This window comes from Triticum urartu, chromosome 2A (genome assembly GCF_056163025.1).
Source record: "Triticum urartu cultivar PI428250 chromosome 2A, HENAU_Tu73, whole genome shotgun sequence".
NCBI classification, from domain to species: domain Eukaryota; kingdom Viridiplantae; phylum Streptophyta; class Magnoliopsida; order Poales; family Poaceae; genus Triticum; species Triticum urartu.
Genome location: NC_141874.1, coordinates 21037081 through 21063380, shown reverse-complemented (window position 1 = coordinate 21063380; position 26300 = coordinate 21037081). Strand labels below are relative to the sequence as shown.

Sequence of the window (26300 nt, the reverse complement as noted above, 5' to 3'; positions counted from 1 at the left end):
CATAGTGTAATGCAAAAAAATAGGATTTATGACTTATGCATGACATGCTTATGCGGCATGGTTGCGTGGCTAGGAAAAATAGATAGTGGGTTGTAGCTATTTAGGAATAGAAGATATGTGCCCCCCCCCCCCCCCCCCCCCAAGAGATATTGACCATGAGAGTATTATAGTTAGTTAAGAAAAATAATAACCCCCACATGTGAGCTGAAGTATGCCTATGAAAATACCAATTACAAATATAACTATTTGTGGTTTGTGAAAAAAAATCTAAACCATTTTTTCGACGAAAGTAGATACACATATTTCACCCTCAACTTATACATATAAACATAACTGAATCTTACCACATGGCAGGTGTAGTCAGCCCTTCATATTGATGAGTATTTGAACGATGTTTGGAGGCGAAAGAAGAAAAGATAACTGAATTTTTAAATTTTATGAATAATTAATTCTCCTATCTTTATATCATGTATATATATATATATATATAATATATTAAAGTTTACATGGGCTTGTAGAATTATTAAGTTTTCAACAATTATTAAGGTTGTAGAATTATTTACTGTGCTCTCTATCTCTCTCTCTCTCTCTACCCCCCCCCCCCCCTCTCTATATATATTTAAATATAAAATTAAAATTTACATGGGCTTGGCCGTTTTCAACAATTATTAAGGTTGTAGAATTATTTACTGTGCTCTCTCTATCTCTATTATCTATCTATCTCTACCCCCCCGCCCCCCCCCCCGGCGCGCACACACACACACACTCTCTCTATATATATATTTAATCTGCAGGATATGCACGTCCAGCAAGCACCAGAACCACCTCGATCCAGCCATGCTGTCCTCCAAGTCTGGTTTAGCTGTTGCTCTAATCCTTGTGGTCACCCTGACAGATGTGCTACCGCTGGTATCTTCTTCACGTGGCCTCGTTGCGGTACCCACTGATGGGGCACTGGAGGACTCTCTGCTGATGATGGAGAGGTTCCATGGCTGGATGGCAAAGCATGGCAAGTCGTATGCGGGAGTCGAGGAGAAACTGCGGCGGTTTGACATATTCCGCAGGAACGTAGAGTTCATCGAGGCGGCGAACCGAGATGGCAGGCTCTCGTACACCCTCGGGGTGAACCAGTTCGCCGACCTAACCCACGAGGAGTTCCTTGCCACGCACACCAGCGGCCGTGTGGTGCCGTCAGAGGAGATGGTGATTACAACTCGCGCTGGCGTTGTTGTCGAGGGTGCCAATTCTCAGCCGGCGCCAAATGCTGTGCCTGGTAGCATCAATTGGGTGAATCAAAGCAAAGTCACCCCAGTCAAAAATCAAGGAAAAGTATGCGGTTAGTATACTTCCTCCATTTCTAAATACAAGTCTTTTTAGATTACAATATGGACTACATATGGATATATATAGATGTAGTTTAGAGTGTAGATTCAACCACTTTGCTCTGTATGTAGTTCATATTGGAATCTCTAAAAATACTTATATTTAAGAACGGAATGAGTATCATGCATTTGATGTTTGGATTCATCTATCGTTTTGTACTATTTTAAGTTACTATCATCAGTCGCTAGAATGTCGAGCTATGACTTCCAGCCGCATTGATGTTCCACCTGGAGTTCTTGTTCGATCCTTTTTCTTTTTGCTTTCTTCAAGTAGTTATGTAGTGGTTAGTGGTTACAAGACATTAATTTGGTTTCGTTAATGAAGTCAGAGAGGGAGCTCTCCTTATATACAAGAAGGAACCTATTTTTAGTTAGAGAAGACTAAATTTCGTTGAAATAAATACGCATAAACAATCAACATTGATGCTTTACAATTATTGATACTAATCAAATATATTTGTATGAGTATGAAGTCATATAAAAAATAAAAAATGATTTTAACCTTAATGAGACATAACCAGCTGTTACCATAACACATCATATTTTTGTGATGCGCAGCTTTCTTGGTTTCGAACACTTAAACTTTCCCCAAGGTAGATATTTTCCCCATGTTTGGTTGAAAACCTATGCTAGGATGAGCGTCGTACTAGATAAGCATTCAATAAATAACCGAGAATACCAGCCCAGTTAAGCGGAAGGCTAACTAGTGGTTACCCGAGTTTCTGACAAAACCAAACGTTGTCAGAATATTGATTATTAGATATTTTGAGGACCACAACGCCTCCAGGAAATTAGAGGTTTCAAATATTAAAGGATAAAAAGAAATTGTGGCTAGCTTTCAGAAGTTTATGATGGACACAAGACACAACGCTAATAAATTATAAGAATTTCAGAATTTAAACTTTCCAGAATATAAAAATCACACAACTTTCAAAAATAGGATAAGTATATTTTTCGTTCTCAAACTCTTCCCAAAGTTGAGAAATCATCCCTCAACTCCAAAACCATCAAAACTCAGTCCCTGAACTATTTAAACCGGATACTTTTCATCCTTCAACTATTCAAACCAGATACTTTTCGTCCCTCATAACTGGTTTTACTGTGACTTGGACCCTGTTTTGATTGAAACAGGCCATGTTGACTTTGACTGCCACGTCAATTAAGTGTTTGTGCATAAGTATGTGTGTGTGCGCGTGTACAAGTAATAACAAGATAAAAGGTAAGTGCTTGCACTACTTCTACTTGTGTGTGAACAAGAGAAAGGCAGCTGTACTGAATATAGCTTAACAAAACCTGAATATAACTGAACATAATTTGGACATTTCAGAGCATTGTACTGAATTTAGTTGAACATAGTCTGAACCCACTTTAGTTGAAAATAGTCTGAACATAGTCTCGACCCAATTTAGTTGAACATAGTCTGACAAAGTACTAAATGTGAAAGAGAAATAGTACTGAATATAGCTTACAATCAACAACAAACATGAATTCTCACATGGCCTGACATAAGAACTGACAGCAGCAAATAAGCCATTCATAAGAACTGACAGTAGCAAATAACCTCTGAATCTTCACTTGCAGCCTCTGAATCTTCATGTGACTACCCTAATGAAGACCACCTCTCTGGGATCCATGTGACTACCCTATAATCATACAAAATAGAAACAAGCAGAATGTTAGGCATGTCCTTACTCACAAATGGAAGATTGCAACGGTTGCAACCAAAAAATACCTCTGGCATCCATCTCGTTGTCGTCCGTCAAGGTCGCCGCGGCCGTGCCCAGCCAGCCTCCACGGCACAGCCGTGCTCAAGCAGCAACCGCAGGCCTCAATCGTCGCCGCCCATGAGGGAATCGTCATCGCCGCCGCCGCTACCGCCCAGGACTGGTCGTGGTCAAGGTCGCCGCCGCCGTGCCCTGGCAGCCACCACCACAGCAGCCGTGCTTAGCCAGCAATCACCGGCAGGCCACGCCGCCACCGCCACCGCCGCCGTAACCACGCTTCACTGCCCCCCGCCGGCGCTGCCGCTGCTTTGTTTAGGGTTCGTGAATGGGAAAGGGGGTCGAGAGAATGCGAGGGCGAGAGAGAGTCGGCGGGTGCTTGTTTTAGTCAAAACCAGGACACGTGGTCCGTTTTGGTCAAAGCAGGATCCACGTCACTGTAAAACCACCTGAAACCTTATTAGGGATGAAAAGTATCCGGTTTAAATAGTTGAGGCACTAACTTTTTGTGGTTTTAGAGTTGAAGGATGATTTCTCAACTTTCGAAAGAGTTCGAGGACGAAAAATATACTTATTCCTTCAAAAATTAAAGAAGCACTTTATGAAAACTATAGCATCACTATCAGAAACTTCGGAAGAAAATTTTGTCTCGATTTTTGAAAAATACATCATGGTGTATCAAAATATCAAAAAATAAATAAACAATTAGAATCATTTTTTAGAATAACTCTAACGTGTGATAACTAGTGATTACCATAAAATACCTTTTTCGTTGCACATAACTTATTTAGTTTTAAGCACATAAACTTCTCCCAAGCCAGAGTTTTTCCCGCCTGTTTGATCGACCTTTGTTTTAGGGGAATTGATCAATCATTTATACTCCCTCCGTTCCTAAATATAAGTCTTTTAGAGATTTCACCACAAACTACATACCGATGTATATAGACATGTTTTCGAATGTAGATTCACTCATTTTGCTCCGTATGTAGTCCATAATGGAATCTCTAAAAAGACTTATACTCCCTCCGTCCCAAAATAAGTGTCTTAACCTTAGTACAACTTTATATTAAAGTTAGTATAAAGTTGAGACACTTATTTTGGGACGGAGGGAATATTTAGAAACAGAGGAAGTACTTGATATATTTTGCTCCGTATGTAGTCCATAGTGGAATCTCTAAAAGACTTATACTCCCTCCGTCCCAAAATAAGTGTCTTAACCTTAGTACAACTTTATATTAAAGTTAGTACAAAGTTGACACTTATTTTGGGACGGAGGGAATATTTAGGAACGGAGGAAGTACTTGATATGGAGATAGTAGTGTCCGCTAAACATATATACATACAATAGGTAACCAAGGTACCAGCTTGGTTAATTGCCATAATCTTATTTATACACCAAGGACCCTAATGCTCCCCTATAGTTTGAAGCATTTTATCTGAAAACTACAAGTTAAGTCGACCGGCCGGTTAATGATCATGTGTGCTGGATTGCAGGGGCTTGCTGGGCTTTTTCCGCCGTGGCCACGATCGAAAGCGCCTACGCAATCGCCAAGCGAGGCGAGCCGCCGGTTCTGTCCGAGCAGGAGCTCATCGACTGTGACACATTCGACAGAGGCTGCACGAGCGGCGAGATGTACAATGCCTACTACTGGGTCTTGAGGAACGGCGGCATCGCCAACAGCACAACGTACCCCTACAAAGAGACTGACGGCAAGTGCGAGAGAGGGAAACTGCAGGAACACGCGGCCACGATCAGGGACTACAAATTCGTCAAACCCAACTGCGAGGAGCAGCTCATGGCAGCCGTGGCGGGGCGACCCGTCGCCGTCGGGTTCGACTCCAACGACGAATGCTTCAAGTTCTACCAAGCTGGTTTGTACGACGGCATGTGCATCAAGCACGGGGAATACTTTGGCCCGTGCTCGTCCAACGACCGCATCCACTCCTTGGCCCTTGTCGGGTACGCCGGCAAGGGGGTCGACAGGGTCAAGTACTGGATCGCCAAGAACTCCTGGGGCGAGAAGTGGGGAAAGGAGGGCTACGTCTGGCTGAAGAAGGATGTTGATGAGCCGGAAGGCCTCTGCGGCCTTGCAATTGAGCCGGTATATCCTATAGTCTGATCTGATCTGATGAGATCGACTGCACTGGGCGTGCCTGAAACCTACGGAAATGGCATTCACCTATATTTTGGGTTGCTCTGTATGCATGGATGCGCCTACTATATTTTACTACACATATATTCATCTCCCGCCAATAAAACTATATGTCCTTGTATCCATTTATGCACGTTTATGCATATCTTAAATAAATTGGATGGATTGGTTATCCATTCTATATATGTCAAAAGTTCAAAACATGTTACTCTGTGGTCCGTATGTGTTACTCCCTCCGTTCCAAAATAAGTGTCATGGTTTTAGTTTAAACAATTGTACTAGGATATGACAAATTCAAAAAACAATTGTACTTTCCTTTTAAAAAATCATCGTATCGGTATTTGTTAATTGATTTTGAAAATGCAGGTAAATTTACTAATTAGTTGATGAGCTCTTTCTACAATTTCCCCCTTCTTAAACTTCCTTTTTTTGCGATGATAACTTTCGATCTATTCCTCAACTGTCAAGGTAGTACAAAGAACACCCAAAAAACATCTAGGTCCCTGGACCACCTAGTGATGACTATTAACACTAGAGCGAGCTGAAGTGGCGCATCTTCGCCCCTTCCTCATCGTAGCCGAGCAAACCCTGTTGTGGTAGACTATCGGAAGTCATCGTGCTAAGTTCCTATAGGACCAGCGTACCGGAATAGCAACTAGCGCTGATGAAGAGAAGTGTAAATCAGAATAATCCAACCTGTAGACACACAAATACAACAAACCAAGAAAGGATCCATGTGGATCCATCGAAGGCAAACGCCGACCGAATGCCATGAGATCCGCCGGAGACAAACCTCCACATGCACTCCAACGATGCTAGAAACACCATCAGAACAGACAGTAGGCGAGGAGAACTTTATTCCGTCTTCAGAGAGCCGCCGCCACCTGGTGGCGACACAGATGTGAAAGAATCAAGGGATGAGATAGATGGCTTGGTCAAATTTGATCGCTAGACAACATCCGCATAGGTCTTGTGCAAAGAAAATGGTCACGAATTTAGAAAGAGATGATCCTTTTGGGGGGGGGGGGGGGGTGTGCAAAAAGTCGCCACATGACAGTGGTCAACCTACCACCCATACAAGTCAAAGCTAATACAATGTGGATAGGACGCACTTAGCTAAGTTTTATGATCCACATGCGCATTTTCATATCATCGGGACTAACCTGACACTGGTCGAATAGTTTTAGGACTAATGATGTATTTTACTTATCTTTATATAGCACACTCTTATCAATATACAGTAGAAAAATATGTGGAAACATCTCTCGTCCCTTGATGTGAGCTACCCATGAGCATAGTCTACTTGCTCATGATATATCATGTCATGCAACAAATTTATTGATGTGCTCCAACGGCCTCTTTGTCCATGTTTAAAAAGTTACTCCCTCTGTTTTAAAACATAAGTAATACTCATTTAAAACAAACCTTTGAGAAATGGGAAAATATCATATGAAAACCAACATTCGATGGAAACCGGTGAAAACCATGTGAAAACGATGTTTTGAAGTTTCGGAAAAATCAGAAAAAAATACGGGATGTTAAGAGAGTTATGTTCTATTGCCTTGCAAAATTTCAAGTTCAAACACATTATGAGATATGAGCTATGAAAAAAAATCATCATTGAATAGTGTCGAACAGTAGCATCACTATTCATTGCTGATTTTGTCTTTTTCATAGCTCGCATCCTATAATGTTTTGACTTAAAATTTCACATGACAATAGAATATCATCCTCTTAACATCCTACTTTTTGACAAAAAAAATTGAAACTTTCAAACATGGTTTCCACGAAGTTTCCTTTGAATATTAGTTTCTGTATGACATTCTCCCGAAAGAAATAACTACTATCGATATATGTGATATGTGAAGGAAATATGCCCTAGAGGCAATAATAAAGTTATTATTTATTTCCTTATTTCATGATAAATGTTTATTATTCATGCTAGAATTGTATTAACCGGAAACATAATACATGTGTGAATACATAGACAAACAGAGTGTCACTAGTATGCCTCTACTTGACTAGCTCGTTAATCAAAGATGGTTATGTTTCCTAACCATAGACAAAGAGTTGTTATTTGATTAACGAGGTCACATCATTAGTTGAATGATCTGATTGACATGACCCATTCCATTAGCTTAGCACCCGATCGTTTAGTATGTTGCTATTGCTTTCTTCATGACTTATACATGTTCCTATGACTATGAGATTATGCAACTCCCGTTTGCTGGAGGAACACTTTAGGTGCTACCAAACGTCACAACGTAACTGGGTGATTATAAAGGAGCATTACAGGTGTCTCCAAAGGTAGATGTTGGGTTGGCGTATTTCGAGATTAGGATTTGTCACTTCGATTGTCGGAGAGGTATCTTTGGGCCCTCTCGGTAATGCACATCACATAAGCCTTGCAAGCATTACAACTAATATGGTAGTTGTGAGATGATGTATTACGGAACGAGTAAAGAGACTTGCCGGTAACGAGATTGAACTAGGTATTGGATACCGACGATCTAATCTCGGGCAAGTAACATACCGATGACAAAGGGAACAACGTATGTTGTTATGCAGTCTGACCGATAAAGATCTTCGTAGAATATGTAGGAGCCAATATGGGCATCCAGGTCCCGCTATTGGTTATTGACCGAAGACATGTCTCGGTCATTTCTACATTGTTCTCGAACCATAGGGTCCGCACGCTTAACGTTACGATGACAGTTATTATGAGTTTATGCATTTTTGATGTACCGAAGGTTGTTCGGAGTCCCGGATGTGATCACGGACATGACGAGGAGTCTCGAAATGGTCGAGACATAAAGATACTACTGAACCTCGTAGATCATCCAGAGTAAGATCCGCGCCAGAGTGGTACGGTAATCCTTTTCTGGAAGTCATGCTACTAGATCATGATGAACCTACGAACTATGAGGAAGCGATGATGAGCCCAGATTCCGCGAAATGGTTTGAGGCCATGAAATCTGAGATATGATCCATGTATGAGAACAAAGTATGGACTTTGATGGATTTTCCCGATGATCGGCAAGCCATAGAAAATAAATGGATCTTCAAGAGGAAGACGGACGCTGATAGTAGTGTTACTATCTACAAAGCTAGAATTGTCGCAAAAGGTTTTCGACAAGTTCAAGGTGTTGACTACGATGAGAGTTTCTCACTCGTATCTATGCTTAAGTCTGTCCGAATCATGTTAGCAATTGCCGCGTTTTATGAAATTTGGCAAATGGATAAACAAAACTGCGTTCCTTAATGGATTTACTAAAGAAGAGTTGTATACGATGCAACTAGAAGGTTTTGTCGATCCTAAAGGTGTTAACTAAATATGCAAGCTCCAACGATCCATCTATGGACTGGTGCAAGAATCTCGGAGTTGGAATATACGCTTTGGTAAGTTGATCAAAGCATATAGTTTTATACAGACTTGCGGTGAAGCCTGTATTTACAAGAAAGTGAGTGGGAGCACTACAGCATTTCTGATAAGTATATGTGAATGACATATTGTTGATCGGAAATAATGTAGAATTATTCTGCAAAGCATAAAGGAGTGTTTGAAAGGAGTTTTTCAAAGAAAGACTTCGGTGAAGCTGCTTACATATTGAGCTTCAAGATCTATAGAGATAGATCAAGACGCTTGATAAGTTTTTTCAATGAGTACATACCTTGACAAGATTTTGAAGTAGTTCAAAATGGAGCAATCAAAGAAAGAGTTCTTGCCTGAATTACAAGGTGTGAAGTTGAGTAAGACTCAAAGCCCGACCACGGCAGAAGATAGAAAGAGAATGAAAGTCATTCCCTTTGCCTCAGTCATAGGTTCTATAAAGTATGCCATGCTGTATACCAGATCTATTGTATGCCCTACCACTGAGTTCGGCAAGAGAGTACGATAGTGATCTAGGAGTAGATAACTGGACAGCGGTCAAAATTATCCTTAGTGGAATAAGGATATGTTTCTCGATTATGGAAGTGGAAAAAAAGGTCCGTCGTAAAGGGTTACGCCGATGCAAGTTTTGACACTAATCTAGATGACTCTAAGTCTCGGTCTAGATACATATTGAAAGTGGGAGCAATTAGCTAGAGTAGCTCCATGCAGAGCATTGTTGACATAGAAATTTGCAAAATACATGCGGATCTAAATGTGGCAGACCCGTTGACTAAGATTCTCTCACAAGCAAAACATGATCACACCTTAGTACTCCTTGGGTGTTAATCACATAGCGATGTGAACTAGATTACTGAATCTAGTAAACCCTTTGGGTGTTGGTCACATGGCGATGTGAACTATGGGTGTTAATCACATGATGATGTGAACTATCGATGTTAATCACATGGTGATGTGATCTAGATTATTGACTCTAGTGCAAGTGGGAGACTGAAGGAAATATGCCCTAGAGGCAATAATAAAGTTATTATTTATTTCCTTATTTCATGATAAATGTTTATTATTCATGCTAGAATTGTATTAACCGGAAACATAATACATGTGTGAATACATAGACAAACAGAGTGTCACTAGTATGCCTCTACTTGACTAGCTCGTTAATCAAAGATGGTTATGTTTCCTAACCATAGACAAAGAGTTGTTATTTGATTAACGAGGTCACATCATTAGTTGAATGATCTGATTGACATGACCCATTCCATTAGCTTAGCACCCGATCGTTTAGTATGTTGCTATTGCTTTCTTCATGACTTATACATGTTCCTATGACTATGAGATTATGCAACTCCCGTTTGCCGGAGGAACACTTTGGGTGCTACCAAACGTCACAACGTAAATGGGTGATTATAAAGGAGCATTACAGGTGTCTCCAAAGGTAGATGTTGGGTTGGCGTATTTCGAGATTAGGATTTGTCACTTCGATTGTCGGAGAGGTATCTTTGGGCCCTCTCGGTAATGCACATCACATAAGCCTTGCAAGCATTACAACTAATATGGTAGTTGTGAGATGATGTATTACGGAACGAGTAAAGAGACTTGCCGGTAACGAGATTGAACTAGGTATTGGATACCGACGATCTAATCTCGGGCAAGTAACATACCGATGACAAAGGGAACAACGTATGTTGTTATGCGGTCTGACCGATAAAGATCTTCGTAGAATATGTAGGAGCCAATATGGGCATCCAGGTCCCGCTATTGGTTATTGACCGGAGACGTGTCTCGGTCATGTCTACATTGTTCTCGAACCGTAGGGTCCGCACGCTTAACGTTACGATGACAGTTATTATGAGTTTATGCATTTTTTATGTACCGAAGGTTGTTCGGAGTCCCGGATGTGATCACGGACATGACGAGGAGTCTCGAAATGGTCGAGACATAAAGATTGATATATTGGAAGCCTATATTTGGACATTGGAAATGTTCCGGGTGAAATCAGGATTTTACCGGATTACCGGGAGGTTACCGGAACCCCCCGGGAGTCATATGGGCCTTATTGGGCTTTAGTGGAAAGGTGAAAGGGGCTGCCTATAGTGGGTTGCGCGCCTCCCCCCCTCCCCTAGTCCTATTAGGACTAGGAGAGGTGGCCGGCCACCTCTCTCTCTCTTTCCCCCTTGGGAGTCCTATTTGGAATAGGATTGGGGGGGGGGAGTCCTACTCCCGGTAGGAGTAGGACTCCTCCTGCGCCTCCATAGGGCTGGCCGCACCCCTCCCCCTTGGCTCCTTTATATACGGAGGCAGGGGGCACCCCATAGACACACAAGTTGATCATTGAGATCGTTCCTTAGCCGTGTGCGGTGCCCCCCTGCCACCATATTCCACCTCGATCATATCGTTGTAGTGCTTAGGCGAAGCCCTGCGTCGGTAGAACATCAAGATCGTCACCACGCCGTCGTGCTGACGGAACTCTTCCCCGACGCTTTGCTGGATCGGAGCCCGGGGATCGTCATCGAGCTGTACGTGTGCTAAGAACTCGGAGGTGGCGGAGTAACGGTGCTTGGATCGGTCGGATCGGGAAGAAGACGTACGACTACTTCCTCTACGTTGTGTCAACGCTTCCGTTGCGATCTACAAGGGTACGTAGATCATACTCTCCCCTCGTTGCTATGCATCACCATGATCTTGCGTGTGCGTAGGAAATTTTTTGAAATTACTACGTTCACCAACAGTGGTATCAGAGCCAAGTTTTTTATGGTTTGATGTTATTTGCACGAGTAGAACACAAGTGAGTTGTGGGCGATATAAGTCATACTGCCTACCAGCATGTCATACTTTGGTTCGGCGGTATTGTTGGATGAAGCGGCCCGGACCGACATTACGCGTACGCTTACGCGAAACCGGTTCTCCCGACGTGCTTTGCACAAAGGTGGCTAGCGGGTGTCAGTTTCTCCAACTTTATTTGAACCGAGTGTGGCTACGCCCGTTCCTTGCGAAGGTTAAAACGGAGTCTATTTTACAAACTATCGTTGTGGTTTTGATGCGTAGGTAAGATTGGTTCTTGCTTAAGCCCGTAGCAGCCACGTAAAACATGCAACAACAAAGTAGAGGACGTCTAACTTGTTTTTGCAGGGCATGTTGTGATGTGATATGGTCAAAACGTGATGAGATATAAGTTGTTGTATGAGATGATCATGTTTTGTTATCAGCAACTGGCAAAAGCCTTATGGTTGTCTCTATATTGCATAAGATGCAAGCGCCAAATAATTGCTTTACTTTATCGCTATGCGATAGCAATAGTTGCAAGAGCAATAGTTGGCGAGACGACCGTGTGACGACACATTGATATAGATCAAGATGATAGAGATCATGGTGTCATGCCGGTGACGATAGAGATCATGACAGTACTTTGGAGATGGAGATCAAAGGCGCAAGATGATGATGGCCATATCATGTCACATATTTTGATTGCATATGATGTTTTATCTTTTATACATCTTATTTTGCTTAGTTTGACGGTAGCATTTTAAGATGATCTCTCACTAATTATCAAGAAGTGTTCTCCCTGAGTATGCACCGTTGCCAAAGTTCGCCGTGCCCAGACACCACGTGATGATCGGGTGTGATAAGCTCTACGTCCATCTACAACGGTGCAAGCCAGTTTTGCACACGCGGAATACTCAGGTTAAACTTGACGAGCCTAGCATATGCAGATATGGCCTCGGAACACGGAGACCGAAAGGTCGAGCGTGAATCATATAGTAGATATGATCAACATAACGATGTTCACCATTGAAAACTACTCCATTTCACGTGATGATCGGTTATGGTTTAGTTGATTTGGATCACGTGATCACTTAGAGGATTAGAGGGATGTCTATCTAAGTGGGAGTTCTTAAGTAATATGATTAATTGAACTTAAATTTATCATGAACTTAGTCCTGGTAGTATTTTACAAATTATCTTGTAGATCAATAGCTCGCGTTGTTGCTTCCCTGTGTTTAATTTGATATGTTCCTAGAGAAAATTGTGTTGAAAGATGTTAGTAGCAATGATGCAGATTGGATCCGTGATCTGAGGTTTATCCTCATTGCTGCACAGAAGAATTATGTCCTTGATGCACCGCTAGGCGACAGACCTATTGCAGGAGCAGATGCAGACGTTATGAACGTTTGGCTAGCTCAATATGATGACTACTTGATAGTTTAGTGCACCATGCTTAACGGCTTAGAATCGGGACTTCAAAGACGTTTTGAACGTCATGGACCATATGAGATGTTCCAGGAGTTGAAGTTAATATTTCAAGCAAATACCCGAGTTGAGAGATATGAAGTCTCCAACAAGTTCTATAGCTAAAAGATGGGGGAGAATCGCTCAACTAGTGAGCATGTGCCCAGATTGTCTGAGTACTACAATCGCTTGAATCAAGTGGGAGTTAATCTTCCAAATAAGATAGTGATTGACAGAATTCTCTAGTCACCATCACCAAGTTAGTAGAACTTCGTGATGAACTATGATATGCAAGGGATAACGGAAACGATTCCCAAGCTCTTCGTAATGCGGAAATTGACGAAGGTAGAAATCGAGAAAAACATCAAGTGTTGATGGTAGACAAGACCACTAGTTTCAAGAAATGGGCAGAGGGAAGAAGGGAACTTCAAGAAGAACAGCAAGCAAGTTGCTGCTCAAGTGAAGAAGCCCATGTCTGGTCCTAAGCCTGAGACTAAGTGTTTCTACTGCAAAGGGACTGGTCACTGGAAGCGGAACTACCCCAAGTGATTGGCAGATAAGAAGGATGGCAAAGTGAACATAAGTATATTTAATATACATGTTATTGATGTGTACTTTACTAGTGTTTATAGCAACCCCTCAGTATTTGATACTAGTTCAGTTGCTAAGATTAGTAACTCGAAACGGGAGTTGCAGAATAAACAGAGACTAGTTAAGGGTGAAGTGACGATGTGTGTTGGAAGTGGTTCCAAGATTGATATGATCATCATCGCACACTCCCTATACTTTCAGGATTAAGTGTTGAACCTGAATAAGTGTTATTTGGTGATTGCATTGAGCATGAATATGATTTGATCATGTTTATTGTAATACAGTTATTCATTTAAGTAAGAGAATAAATTGTTGTTCTGTTTACATGAATAAAACCTTATATGGTTACACACCCAATGAAAATAGTTCGTTGGATCTCGATCGTAGTGATACACATAATCATAATATTGAAACCAAAAGATGCAAAGTTAATAATGATAGTGCAACTTATTTGTAGCACTGCCGTTTAGGTCATATTGGTGTAAAGCGCATGAAGAAACTCCATGCTGATGGGATTTTGGAATCACTTGATTATGAATCACTTGATGCTTGCGAACCATGCCTTTTGGGCAAGATGACTAAAACGCCGTTCTCCGGAACAATGAAGCAAGCAACAGATTTGTTGGAGATCATACATACTGATGTATGCGGTCCGATGAGTGTTAAGGCTCACGACAAGTATCGTTATTTTCTGAACTTCACAGATGATTTGAGCAGATATGGGTATATCTACTTGATGAAACATAAGTCTGAAACATTTGAAAAGTTCAAAGAATTTCAGAGTGAAGTGGAAAATCATCGTGACAAGAAAATAAAAGTTTCTACGATATGATCGCAGAGGTAAAATATTTGAGTTACGAGTTTGGTATTCAATTAAAATAATGTGGAATAGTTTCACAAACTCATGCCACATGGAACACCACAGCATAATGGTGTGTCCGAACGTCATAACCGTACTTTATTGGATATAGTGCGATCTATGATGTCTCTTACCGATCTACCAATATCGTTTTGGAGTTATGCATTAGAGACAGCTGCATTCACATTAAATAGGGCACCATCTAAATCCGTTGAGATGACACCATATGAACTATGGTTTGGCAAGAAACCTAAGCTGTCATTTCTTAAAGTTTGGGGTTGCGATGCTTATATGAAAAAGTTTCATCCTGATAAGCTCAAACTCAAATCGGAGAAGTGCGTCTTCATAGGATATCCAAAGGAAACTATTGGATACACCTTCTATCACAGATCCGAAGGCAAGACTTTTGTTGCTAAATTCGGAAACTTTCTGGAGAAGGAGTTTCTCTCGAAAGAAGTGAGTGGGAGGAAAGTAGAACTTGATAAGGTAATTGTACCTTCTCCCTTATTGGAAAGTAGTACATCACAGAAAACTGTTTCTGTGACACCTACACCAGTTAGTGAGGAAGCTAATGATGATGATCATGAAACTTCAGAACAAGATACTACTGAACCTCGTAGATCAACCAGAGTAAGATCCGCGCCAGAGTGGTACGGTAATCCTTTTCTGGAAGTCATGCTACTAGATCATGATGAACCTACGAACTATGAGGAAGCGATGATGAGCCCAGATTCCGCGAAATGGTTTGAGGCCATGAAATCTGAGATATGATCCATGTATGAGAACAAAGTATGGACTTTGATGGATTTTCCCGATGATCGGCAAGCCATAGAAAATAAATGGATCTTCAAGAGGAAGACGGACGCTGATAGTAGTGTTACTATCTACAAAGCTAGAATTGTCGCAAAAGGTTTTCGACAAGTTCAAGGTGTTGACTACGATGAGAGTTTCTCACTCGTATCTATGCTTAAGTCTGTCCGAATCATGTTAGCAATTGCCGCGTTTTATGAAATTTGGCAAATGGATAAACAAAACTGCATTCCTTAATGGATTTACTAAAGAAGAGTTGTATACGATGCAACTAGAAGGTTTTGTCGATCCTAAAGGTGTTAACTAAATATGCAAGCTCCAACGATCCATCTATGGACTGGTGCAAGAATCTCGGAGTTGGAATATACGCTTTGGTAAGTTGATCAAAGCATATAGTTTTATACAGACTTGCGGTGAAGCCTGTATTTACAAGAAAGTGAGTGGGAGCACTACAGCATTTCTGATAAGTATATGTGAATGACATATTGTTGATCGGAAATAATGTAGAATTATTCTGCAAAGCATAAAGGAGTGTTTGAAAGGAGTTTTTCAAAGAAAGACTTCGGTGAAGCTGCTTACATATTGAGCTTCAAGATCTATAGAGATAGATCAAGACGCTTGATAAGTTTTTTCAATGAGTACATACCTTGACAAGATTTTGAAGTAGTTCAAAATGGAGCAATCAAAGAAAGAGTTCTTGCCTGAATTACAAGGTGTGAAGTTGAGTAAGACTCAAAGCCCGACCACGGCAGAAGATAGAAAGAGAATGAAAGTCATTCCCTTTGCCTCAGTCATAGGTTCTATAAAGTATGCCATGCTGTATACCAGATCTATTGTATGCCCTACCACTGAGTTCGGCAAGAGAGTACGATAGTGATCTAGGAGTAGATAACTGGACAGCGGTCAAAATTATCCTTAGTGGAATAAGGATATGTTTCTCGATTATGGAAGTGGAAAAAAAGGTCCGTCGTAAAGGGTTACGCCGATGCAAGTTTTGACACTAATCTAGATGACTCTAAGTCTCGGTCTAGATACATATTGAAAGTGGGAGCAATTAGCTAGAGTAGCTCCATGCAGAGCATTGTTGACATAGAAATTTGCAAAATACATGCGGATCTAAATGTGGCAGACCCGTTGACTAAGATTCTCTCACAAGCAAAACATGATCACACCTTAGTACTCCTTGGGTGTTAATCACATAGCGATGTGAACTAGATTACTGAATCTAGTAAACCCTTTGGGTGTTGGTCACATGGCGATGTGAACTATGGGTGTTAATCACATGATGATGTGAACTATCGATGTTAATCACATGGTGATGTGATCTAGATTATTGACTCTAGTGCAAGTGGGAGACTGAAGGAAATATGCCCTAGAGGCAATAATAAAGTTATTATTTATTTCCTTATTTCATGATAAATGTTTATTATTCATGCTAGAATTGTATTAACCGGAAACATAATACATGTGTGAATACATAGACAAACAGAGTGTCACTAGTATGCCTCTACTTGACTAGCTCGTTAATCAAAGATGGTTATGTTTCCTAACCATAGACAAAGAGTTGTTATTTGATTAACGAGGTCACATCATTAGTTGAATGATCTGATTGACATGACCCATTCCATTAGCTTAGCACCCGATCGTTTAGTATGTTGCTATTGCTTTCTTCATGACTTATACATGTTCCTATGACTATGAGATTATGCAACTCCCGTTTGCCGGAGGAACACTTTGGGTGCTACCAAACGTCACAACGTAAATGGGTGATTATAAAGGAGCATTACAGGTGTCTCCAAAGGTAGATGTTGGGTTGGCGTATTTCGAGATTAGGATTTGTCACTTCGATTGTCGGAGAGGTATCTTTGGGCCCTCTCGGTAATGCACATCACATAAGCCTTGCAAGCATTACAACTAATATGGTAGTTGTGAGATGATGTATTACGGAACGAGTAAAGAGACTTGCCGGTAACGAGATTGAACTAGGTATTGGATACCGACGATCTAATCTCGGGCAAGTAACATACCGATGACAAAGGGAACAACGTATGTTGTTATGCGGTCTGACCGATAAAGATCTTCGTAGAATATGTAGGAGCCAATATGGGCATCCAGGTCCCGCTATTGGTTATTGACCGGAGACGTGTCTCGGTCATGTCTACATTGTTCTCGAACCGTAGGGTCCGCACGCTTAACGTTACGATGACAGTTATTATGAGTTTATGCATTTTTTATGTACCGAAGGTTGTTCGGAGTCCCGGATGTGATCACGGACATGACGAGGAGTCTCGAAATGGTCGAGACATAAAGATTGATATATTGGAAGCCTATATTTGGACATTGGAAATGTTCCGGGTGAAATCAGGATTTTACCGGATTACCGGGAGGTTACCGGAACCCCCCGGGAGTCATATGGGCCTTATTGGGCTTTAGTGGAAAGGTGAAAGGGGCTGCCTATAGTGGGTTGCGCGCCTCCCCCCCTCCCCTAGTCCTATTAGGACTAGGAGAGGTGGCCGGCCACCTCTCTCTCTCTTTCCCCCTTGGGAGTCCTATTTGGAATAGGATTGGGGGGGGGAGTCCTACTCCCGGTAGGAGTAGGACTCCTCCTGCGCCTCCATAGGGCTGGCCGCACCCCTCCCCCTTGGCTCCTTTATATACGGAGGCAGGGGGCACCCCATAGACACACAAGTTGATCATTGAGATCGTTCCTTAGCCGTGTGCGGTGCCCCCCTGCCACCATATTCCACCTCGATCATATCGTTGTAGTGCTTAGGCGAAGCCCTGCGTCGGTAGAACATCAAGATCGTCACCACGCCGTCGTGCTGACGGAACTCTTCCCCGACGCTTTGCTGGATCGGAGCCCGGGGATCGTCATCGAGCTGTACGTGTGCTAAGAACTCGGAGGTGGCGGAGTAACGGTGCTTGGATCGGTCGGATCGGGAAGAAGACGTACGACTACTTCCTCTACGTTGTGTCAACGCTTCCGTTGCGATCTACAAGGGTACGTAGATCATACTCTCCCCTCGTTGCTATGCATCACCATGATCTTGCGTGTGCGTAGGAAATTTTTTGAAATTACTACGTTCACCAACAATATGAATTGGTGTTACCATATTGTATGAACTCATTTCATCGTACTAGTCTCTTGGCTGGTTTGTTGGCGATACGAGTTACTTAATTATTAACGCACGATCTCGATCGTTCCTGACACATAGAGATACGTGCCATCCCTAACATAAAGATATGTGTCCACATCTCGCCCATAGCGAGCGAGAAGCTCGCGCCGCGTACACGGCCGACCATTGGGCTGACCACGGAGAACGACCGCTAGTTTCGCCCCATGAAGCACACACTACGCGCTCGACTATACGACCACAGCCCCTACTAGATCTTTTCTTTATTTTTAATTTTTTTGTTCAACTCTTTTAAATTATGTTGTAATCTAAACAAGTATTGACACATTGTAAAAAAATCCATGACAATAAAAAAATATGTTCACAAATTTTAAAAATATTCATGTAAGTACAAAATTATTCCATTTTTTAATATACATGTCAAAATACGTGTTCAGGTAAACATAAATTCATATAAATGAGTTGGGCAAAGTTATCTTTCATCGCCCTCTTTCTCTTTCCCTCTCGTGAGTGCAACAGCTAGGGCACTCATTCCTTCCAAACTTTATCGGTAAGACCCTGGGCCCACCTTCCCTTTGTCTGCCACTTAGGCAGGCGCCGGTCGTGGGGAAGGGGATTCTCGTGCCTCGGGTCTAGCTACTAGTTTAGATTAGGTTTTTCTCATAGGGCGACGTTTGGGGGGATGGTGGCACTTCATCTTTGAGCTGGTCTTTCGGGCTCTGATCCTTCTCGAGTTTGTCCATTAGGACGGAGTTGACCGAGCATTAGTGTAGATTTATGTCATCTCCTTGGGTTGTTGATGTTGGTTTCTCATCGTGCGTGTGTGGCGGCGAGATTTCATGTCTAGACCTTCAGATTGATATGAGGGTACAATGGTGGCGACTGCGGCTCTAGAACATTGGTCCATATGGCCAGAGGCGGACCACGGAAAAAAATTAAGGTGTGGCGAAGTCTCACTAAGATTTTTTTTGATGCAAATCAAAGAGTCAATACACACTAACAATACACACTACGAACGAATAACCAAATACAATGGAAATGTAGACATGTCTCAATAGGAAAACAACCTAAAACATACCGATAATGAAGCTTTTAATGGCGTGTAGAAGACCCAGGCAATGGCAGTGCCCTACCTTCCTTCTGAAAATTTTCCTTAATTTTATCAAGATCAATACTTTTGAAGATCGCTCGCTCAATGTAACACACCATCAAGTCATTAAGCCAGCCATCAGACATCTTGATGCGCAACTCAGTCTTGATGATTTTCATTGATGTGAAGGCTCTTTCAACTGTTGCCGTCGCTACCGGTAGTAGCAATGTCAACTCAATGAGGTGATAAAGAGTAGGAAACATGACATGCCTTTCAAGTTCAACCATCTTTTTAGCTAGGCTTGCAATATCATGACAAGCTCTAAATTCTTCAATTCTTCTCATATGGATAATGAATAGCTCAAGGTTATCAACTATATGTTCACGTTCATAATCTGAGAAATCCTCATAATAAATCTCTGTGAGTCTAGCAAGCTTATTCACATTGAACCTAGAAAAGGAGTTTCTTGGGTCAAGACAAGAGAAGTTCTGGAGCAGCTCTGAAGATACCTCACTAAAACGATGATCAAACTCTGTGGTGATGGAGTCTATGGCAGCATAGAAGGTGTCCACACAAAAAAAATGATCAGCTGTGATATTGTTTCGTCCACCTTTTCTTGATTTTCCCCACTTTGTAAACATGTCATCCATATTTGGTATTGCAATGTCGTTTTTGGTGCAAAAGGCCGCTGGTTGGTTGAGTTGAAGCCGCCGCGCTGCTGGAGTCGCCGCCGGAGTTGCTACTGAAGCCGCCGCCGGAGCCGCCGCTTGCTGCTGTCGTCGCTTGCTGCGCCGCTGGAGTCGCCGCCCTCCAAGCCCCCAGCCTTCCGCCGCCCACTCCCGCCTGGTGCCCTGGTCCTCACGACCTCGCGCCCACCAGGTAAGCCGCCGTCGCCGCGCTAGCTAGATTTGGGTCTCGGGCAGGGACAGAGCAGAGGAGTGGGCAGGGACGGAGCGTGGACTGCGTGGTCGCGGCTGGGTCATTCGTTTTTTTTAGGTGGGTGGGACCAGAGGGGACGTGGGGTCGTGGGCAGAGGGCGCTCGAGCCAGCTGCGGTCGAGGGCTCGAGGCCACCGCTGGCTGCCTGGCTGTGGTCGAGGACTGGAGGCTCGAGGGGCCGAGTGATAGATACATATGTATAATTTTTTTTGCCAATAACCAAGGTATGGCAGGTGCCATACCTCGCCCACCGGAGCGCTCCGCCACTGCATATGGCCATGTGCAAGAAGACTTCCCAACTTTCACAGAGAAGGTCATGCCGGCTCTGGTAGGGGAATGGCGACAGTGGCACATCAACGACTCGTTCTAGTTGCAACAGTGGTCGTTCAATGGTGTAGGCTCCTCGATGTAATATTTATTATGTTTAGAGTGCATTGTACTTCTTATGAACCTTTTAATAGATATGGGTACTTTTTTGCAAATGTAATAAAATAAATTCATAGTATTTTTAAAAATACATATATTTTTGGAAAAACAGATGTATAATTAAAAATTGTTCACACCTTTTCAAAAAACAATCACCTCATTTTAGAAACAAATTACACTTTCAATATATTCATTAATTAAGAATGGTGTTCATACATTCTGAAGAAAAAATAGATAATTAAAAAATTCACATGCATTAATAAGTATTCACGAAAATATTAAAAGTGTTACACACTTTTTAGGAAAACAATAATTTCATGAAATTTCGTTCACACATTTAAAAACTTGTTCAATGAACTTTATAAAAGTGTGCTTCAATGTAGATAAATATTCAAGTAATTTTATAAAAATTCTCACATATTCAGAAAAATATGTTTGCACTTATCAAAAAAATGTTTGTAAGTTATCTAAAAATAAATGGAACTCTATTTATAAAAAGTAAAAATAAAATATATGTAATTAATAAAAAGAATTGCGTATTTTTTACAAATGTTCATGAAATTTCGTAAAGTGATCAGTTTTTTTAAATGTTAATATTCTTTGAAGCGGTGTCCATGCATTAGAAGTATTTACCTGTTTTCCAAATGTTTATTTTAAGAAAAATGATCAAGAGATACAAAACAAATCGAAAGTAATAAAAGAAAAAGGAAAAAATAAAATTAGAGAAGTGAGTATAAAGATAACAATGAACCAAACAAACAGATTTCCCTAAAAACCCACCCGAAAACTATTTGTGAAACCGATTCCTCACAAAACCGGAAGAAAAGTACCTATAGAACGTTGATACTAGGCCAGCCCAATCGAGACGACTTAAGTGTGATACTTCTATTATTACTCGCAAATAAGAAAAAATAAATTCTCCACTAGATTCTGGAAATTAGCGGTTAACGAATGCCAAGCCTTCCTCTCGGGAGGACCTATAGGACGCTCATTGCGTCAAACTACCCACCTTTCGCACAAGGGGGCAACCTAGCGGAAGGTTTTTGTTCAGCATGTTTTGTTCAGTTTTTACAAAACAAATGTGAAACATTATTTAATCTAAAAAATTGAACATTTTTTATAAATTTTAATGCTTTTAAAACATGAAGATCTTTTAAAAATGGATGTTAAAAAAAGGTAAATGTATTTTGAAATATGCAAAAAAATCACAAATGCAAACTTTTTTGAATACTTTGAATATTTTTATGTACCAGAAATGCTATGATGATTAACATTTTGGTCTTATCGAAGAGCTGTGTTTCCTTGTGGAAGGTGGATACTCCTAACCAATGATTAATTACTCAGTGGGATAAAACCCAATACTACCGGTCATGAGTGTTCGACTATGCCACTGCAGTTACTCGGCTTACATTTATTCCCTCAAAAAAGTTTACATTTATCACTTTTTGGCATGACCTTGAGAATTGAGAGGTACCTATTATGGATGCAGTGCAATCAAAGTTAGCACTTGAGAGCCTTTGACTTAAGGACATTGATAGGTACCATTGAAAATCTTTGTTTCTTTACTTTTTGACAGCTTCCTATGTTCAAGTTTATTAAAAATAAAAGGAAAAATAAGTTAATAAGTAATTAAGTAGGAGGATCCAAGTATTCGCTTTCATGCTATAGATTTAACTTTGACAAGCTACATAGGAACTTGGGCTGAACTGTAGTGGTATGGATATCAATATACACATAACTAAGTTTGTGTTACCTTGTATGAATAAGTTCTATCTTGCGTACAACTTGAAGAGAAAAGAAAGATACGCATTTGGGCAGAAGACTTTATTGGTAAGCTAGATGGATAGCATCAATGGGTTTATCAACCTTTTTGCTCGAGGACAAGCAAGGTTTAAGCTTGGGATGTTGATGAGTGGATTTTGTGTCATGTTTTAGAGCTCATTTATTGCACATTTTCCCATAAAAATCCCTCATATCACATACATCTAGCCATTTTCATTTTCATTTTGCGTAAATTATATTTTTCCATCCATTTTATTGAGGTCATTGCATAATATTTAGTTTTATTAGTTTTTCCTTACATTTCTGTCTTTGTAGGTGTATTGGAGCTCCCATGGACATAGCACAATAAAAGGGGCAAAGTTGCGGTCAAACCGGAGAAGTTGCAAGCACCACATATATACAGCCATTTCATGGAGTTTCACACAATGATGTTTTTCTGGGAAGCCCAAACTGAAGATCCAATACTAGGAGGTTACCAGGCTCGTTCATTTGAATCAAAGGAGCCAAAAAAACTCCCAAATGGGAGTTCATGTCAGGAAATGGTGATCAAAATATGAAACACCACACACAGGTTCTAGAGGAGAAGACAATGCATGGAATAGGCACGGATGGTGGTATGCTGGTACAGATGGTTGAACTGCCCGATTCCGCCTATTGATTTGACTGTAATTTCTGCTACTCTTTATCGATTTTGTGCTGGTTTCTTCCAGACATCAAGGAAGGTATTGTGAGAGGTTTGGACTCCTTTAGAGTCCCTGGAACAAATGGTAGGAGGAAGATCCATGAAGGGTACCTTTGGAGACCGGCTATAAATACTACACCAACCCTATCTGCCGCCTCTCTCTACACGTGCCATCACATATCCATCTCCACAGTCACACTTCCACTAAGGTCATCGCTAATGTAGTGGAATGGCCAAGACAAGGAAGAAGGAAGGAGTCTCCGGCAACGTGCTACACCTGCCGCGGGGGCGATGTCATCCCCATCGGCGTCGGCATGCCTCTCTCCTTCAACATGATGTTGGCTTGTAACATCAACAAGGCCATCACTTGTAGCACGTCTTAGAAAGGCAGTTGTTGCACTTCATCTCTATGGCATTAGGAAACCATCTCCTGCAATGTTAGTTTTGTAAATTAGAGAATCAATTTGGATTTGTCTCCAACCTTTATGTCCATTAACATGTTTGCGTAATTTCCCTAGTTCTATGCGGTATTGATGAACCAGGTATGTATATGAGCTAAACGGCGATAAGTTATACGATTCTCTTTACATTTTTGTGTTAACTATTCCTCGTGATGTAGCGTGAAAGTCGACAACATCATTAGCCTTAATGGACTTGAAGGATATTATCATCATTGTGAAGTAGGTACTGCAGTGATGTAAGCCATCTCTCTCCTTTGAACATCTTTGATAAGGGGAATAACGGAGACCCCAAAGCTTTATGTTGCATCCACAAGGAGACCTTTAATCATCATTGCTTCCACCGAGAGGGGGAGGTATGATGGCGGGATGTGTGATACAGAGTTGCGGCAGTATGCACGTATCTTTGTTTGGCTCCGCCCACACGCAAAAACATATAATGTGGATTACTTATCTGAACCCAGAATTGTGCTTTCACATAATTAAGTAAATTATACTAGTGGTGATGAACCTGAAACCCCTAAGAATGCCTTTATTACTCAAGTGTCGCCTTACTTAGTTAACCCATTTATATTACTGTTTTTACCTTTTAGTTCATAGTCATTTAATTCCCTGTTTACCATTCCGAGCAATACAAAAGTAGATAGAATAACATTTTTCCAAACTATGGTCAGATGTGAACATCACCGTGGAATTGACACCATAGTTGTGGGGCTAGTAGTTGCCTTTCTTTGGCTGTCTTGGGTACAATATATACCCGGGTAAAAATATTTCCCGCGAAAAGGGTACAGCTAGCCCAGTAGTACATTGGTAACCCACAGTCTCGAAGTACGGTTGCCAGGTTTATTGCTCATGGGTAACCTGAGAGGTTGATTGCTCGGCTATCTATGGGTTAGTCGGCTTCCTCAATAGGAGCTCCATTCTCACCATGGCTCCTACATCCATCTTAGATGGGTCTTGAGAGAAGCTACCTTCACTATGTATGTCCTCTACCTTGTTGTCCACAATTTCAAGATCCATCCGTATAGCCTCGACCTTCGTCATGGCCTCCTTATTGCCGTTCTTTGATTTCCCTGCCTGGTACGAGAGGAGAACAGTGGGTTTTACCCTAGTACTGGCCTTTGTACCCTTGTTCTGCACTCACCACCCGCTATCCACGCCTTCAAATGAAGCACGATCTGGCTTGGGTCATGGAATTTTAACCCCCCCCCCCCACCCCAAGCAACATTCTTCAAGTGTCTAGAATTTTTTCTAGACACTTTGAAATTTTGTCAAAATTTCATCATGTGCCACAGAATGACAAAACCACCTCTAGAGAGTTGAGGTTTGTGTTCTAATCGGTATTGGAGTTCGAAGTTGTAAATTAAACTATGATGTGAGTTCATACTACCTCCCTTTTTAAATATAAGACCTTTTAGAGATTTAAATACGGGCTATGGATGTATATAGACGTATTATTGAGTGTTGATTCACTCTTTTTGCTCCTTATATGTAGTCCGCATTGCAATCTCTAAAAAGACTTATATTTAGAAATGGTGTAAGTAGTTGAAAAAATGTTTTATATTAAGTTAAAGAATAATTCTGGATACCGGTTCACTCCACGGTAGGGAGCTTATATAGTCTAGTTACACTTAGTGCCATAAAACAGTGATTAAACTGATGATCCACCATTACAACCAATCTCATGATTAGCCAACTGAGAATAGGAGCCATAGATTCATCCACGAGGAAGCCGTAACCTCCAAAACCTGGAAGGACTTCCTGGATGAATTAAGAAAGTTGAGTGGGCCGTTTAGTTTATATAGATGAAATAGAATATATAAAAAGTTTGATCTATTCTGTTGAAATAGAATACCCTAAAAAAGTTTTCTAAACGTGGGCCACCATTTGTATTCCGACGAAATGCTATCACCCAGAAAACAGAGATTGAAAGGATAGTAGAGGAGCTGTTGCAAAATGCTGTAATCAGGCCCAGTACAAGCCCCAAAGCAGCTCTGGTGTTGAAGAAAGATGGAACCTGGAGAATGTGTTTCGACTATCGAAAACTAAATGCAGCAACTATGTTTTCCAAATACCCCATTCCTATCATAGAAGGACCATCCGATCTTCATATAACACAGCTCAAGCAGTACTCATCCTATAACTGAAATACAGTACTAAATAGACAGCTGCGACTGAATCTTCAGTAATCTTCAGACGCCACCGGCTGGCATTCCGACGATGTACAAAGAGAAATGCGAAAACAAATTAAACAAAGAGCAAAACTAGTGAAAGTACAAAAAAGATAAGGCAATTTTTAGTTTAAAACTGCCACGGTTTGATCTTGTCTCAGAACTAAAACTGCCTTCAAAAGGGGTTCGTTTGCCACTCCTCTCCTAATGAACGTCAGCCAGTTAGCTTTTCCGAAAGATAAACCTGAGAAACAAAAGAAAGACAAGAACTGACTAAGAGCCTAGGACCTTAATTAACAAAAAAGAAATTTAAAAAAGCCAAACACTCTCAAAGCAGAGTAAGCTTCCAGTTGGTAGCTACGCACAGGAGGGAATCGACCAACTCCTTGCTGGCCTTGCGGAGTTACATCATTAAACGCACAGGGACTGAAGATCCTCCAGGTCCTGTTCAACGTCACAACGATTAACAAGTGCAAGTGTTTTAG

The 26300-nt window shown here is 41.3% G+C and overlaps 1 protein-coding gene across 1 annotated transcript; it reads left to right on the top strand.

The window, feature by feature from the left end:
- The first annotated feature begins 792 nt into the window (after positions 1-792).
- Positions 793-5498, top strand: LOC125540682 (senescence-specific cysteine protease SAG39-like). Its single transcript, XM_048704271.2, has 2 exons — positions 793-1336; positions 4598-5498. The coding sequence occupies exons 1-2, from the start codon at positions 838-840 to the stop codon at positions 5221-5223; spliced, it is 1125 nt and encodes a 374-aa protein (XP_048560228.1). The 5' UTR covers positions 793-837; the 3' UTR covers positions 5224-5498.
- The last annotated feature ends 20802 nt before the right edge of the window (positions 5499-26300 follow it).

Coding starts and splice junctions, on each gene's coding strand:
- LOC125540682 (XM_048704271.2), top strand. CDS start 838: ATGCTGTCCTCCAAGTCTGGTTTAGCTGTTGCTCTAATCCTTGTGGTC. Junction 1,337..4,597: donor AAATCAAGGAAAAGTATGCG/GTTAGTATACTT, acceptor GCTGGATTGCAG/GGGCTTGCTGGGCTTTTTCC.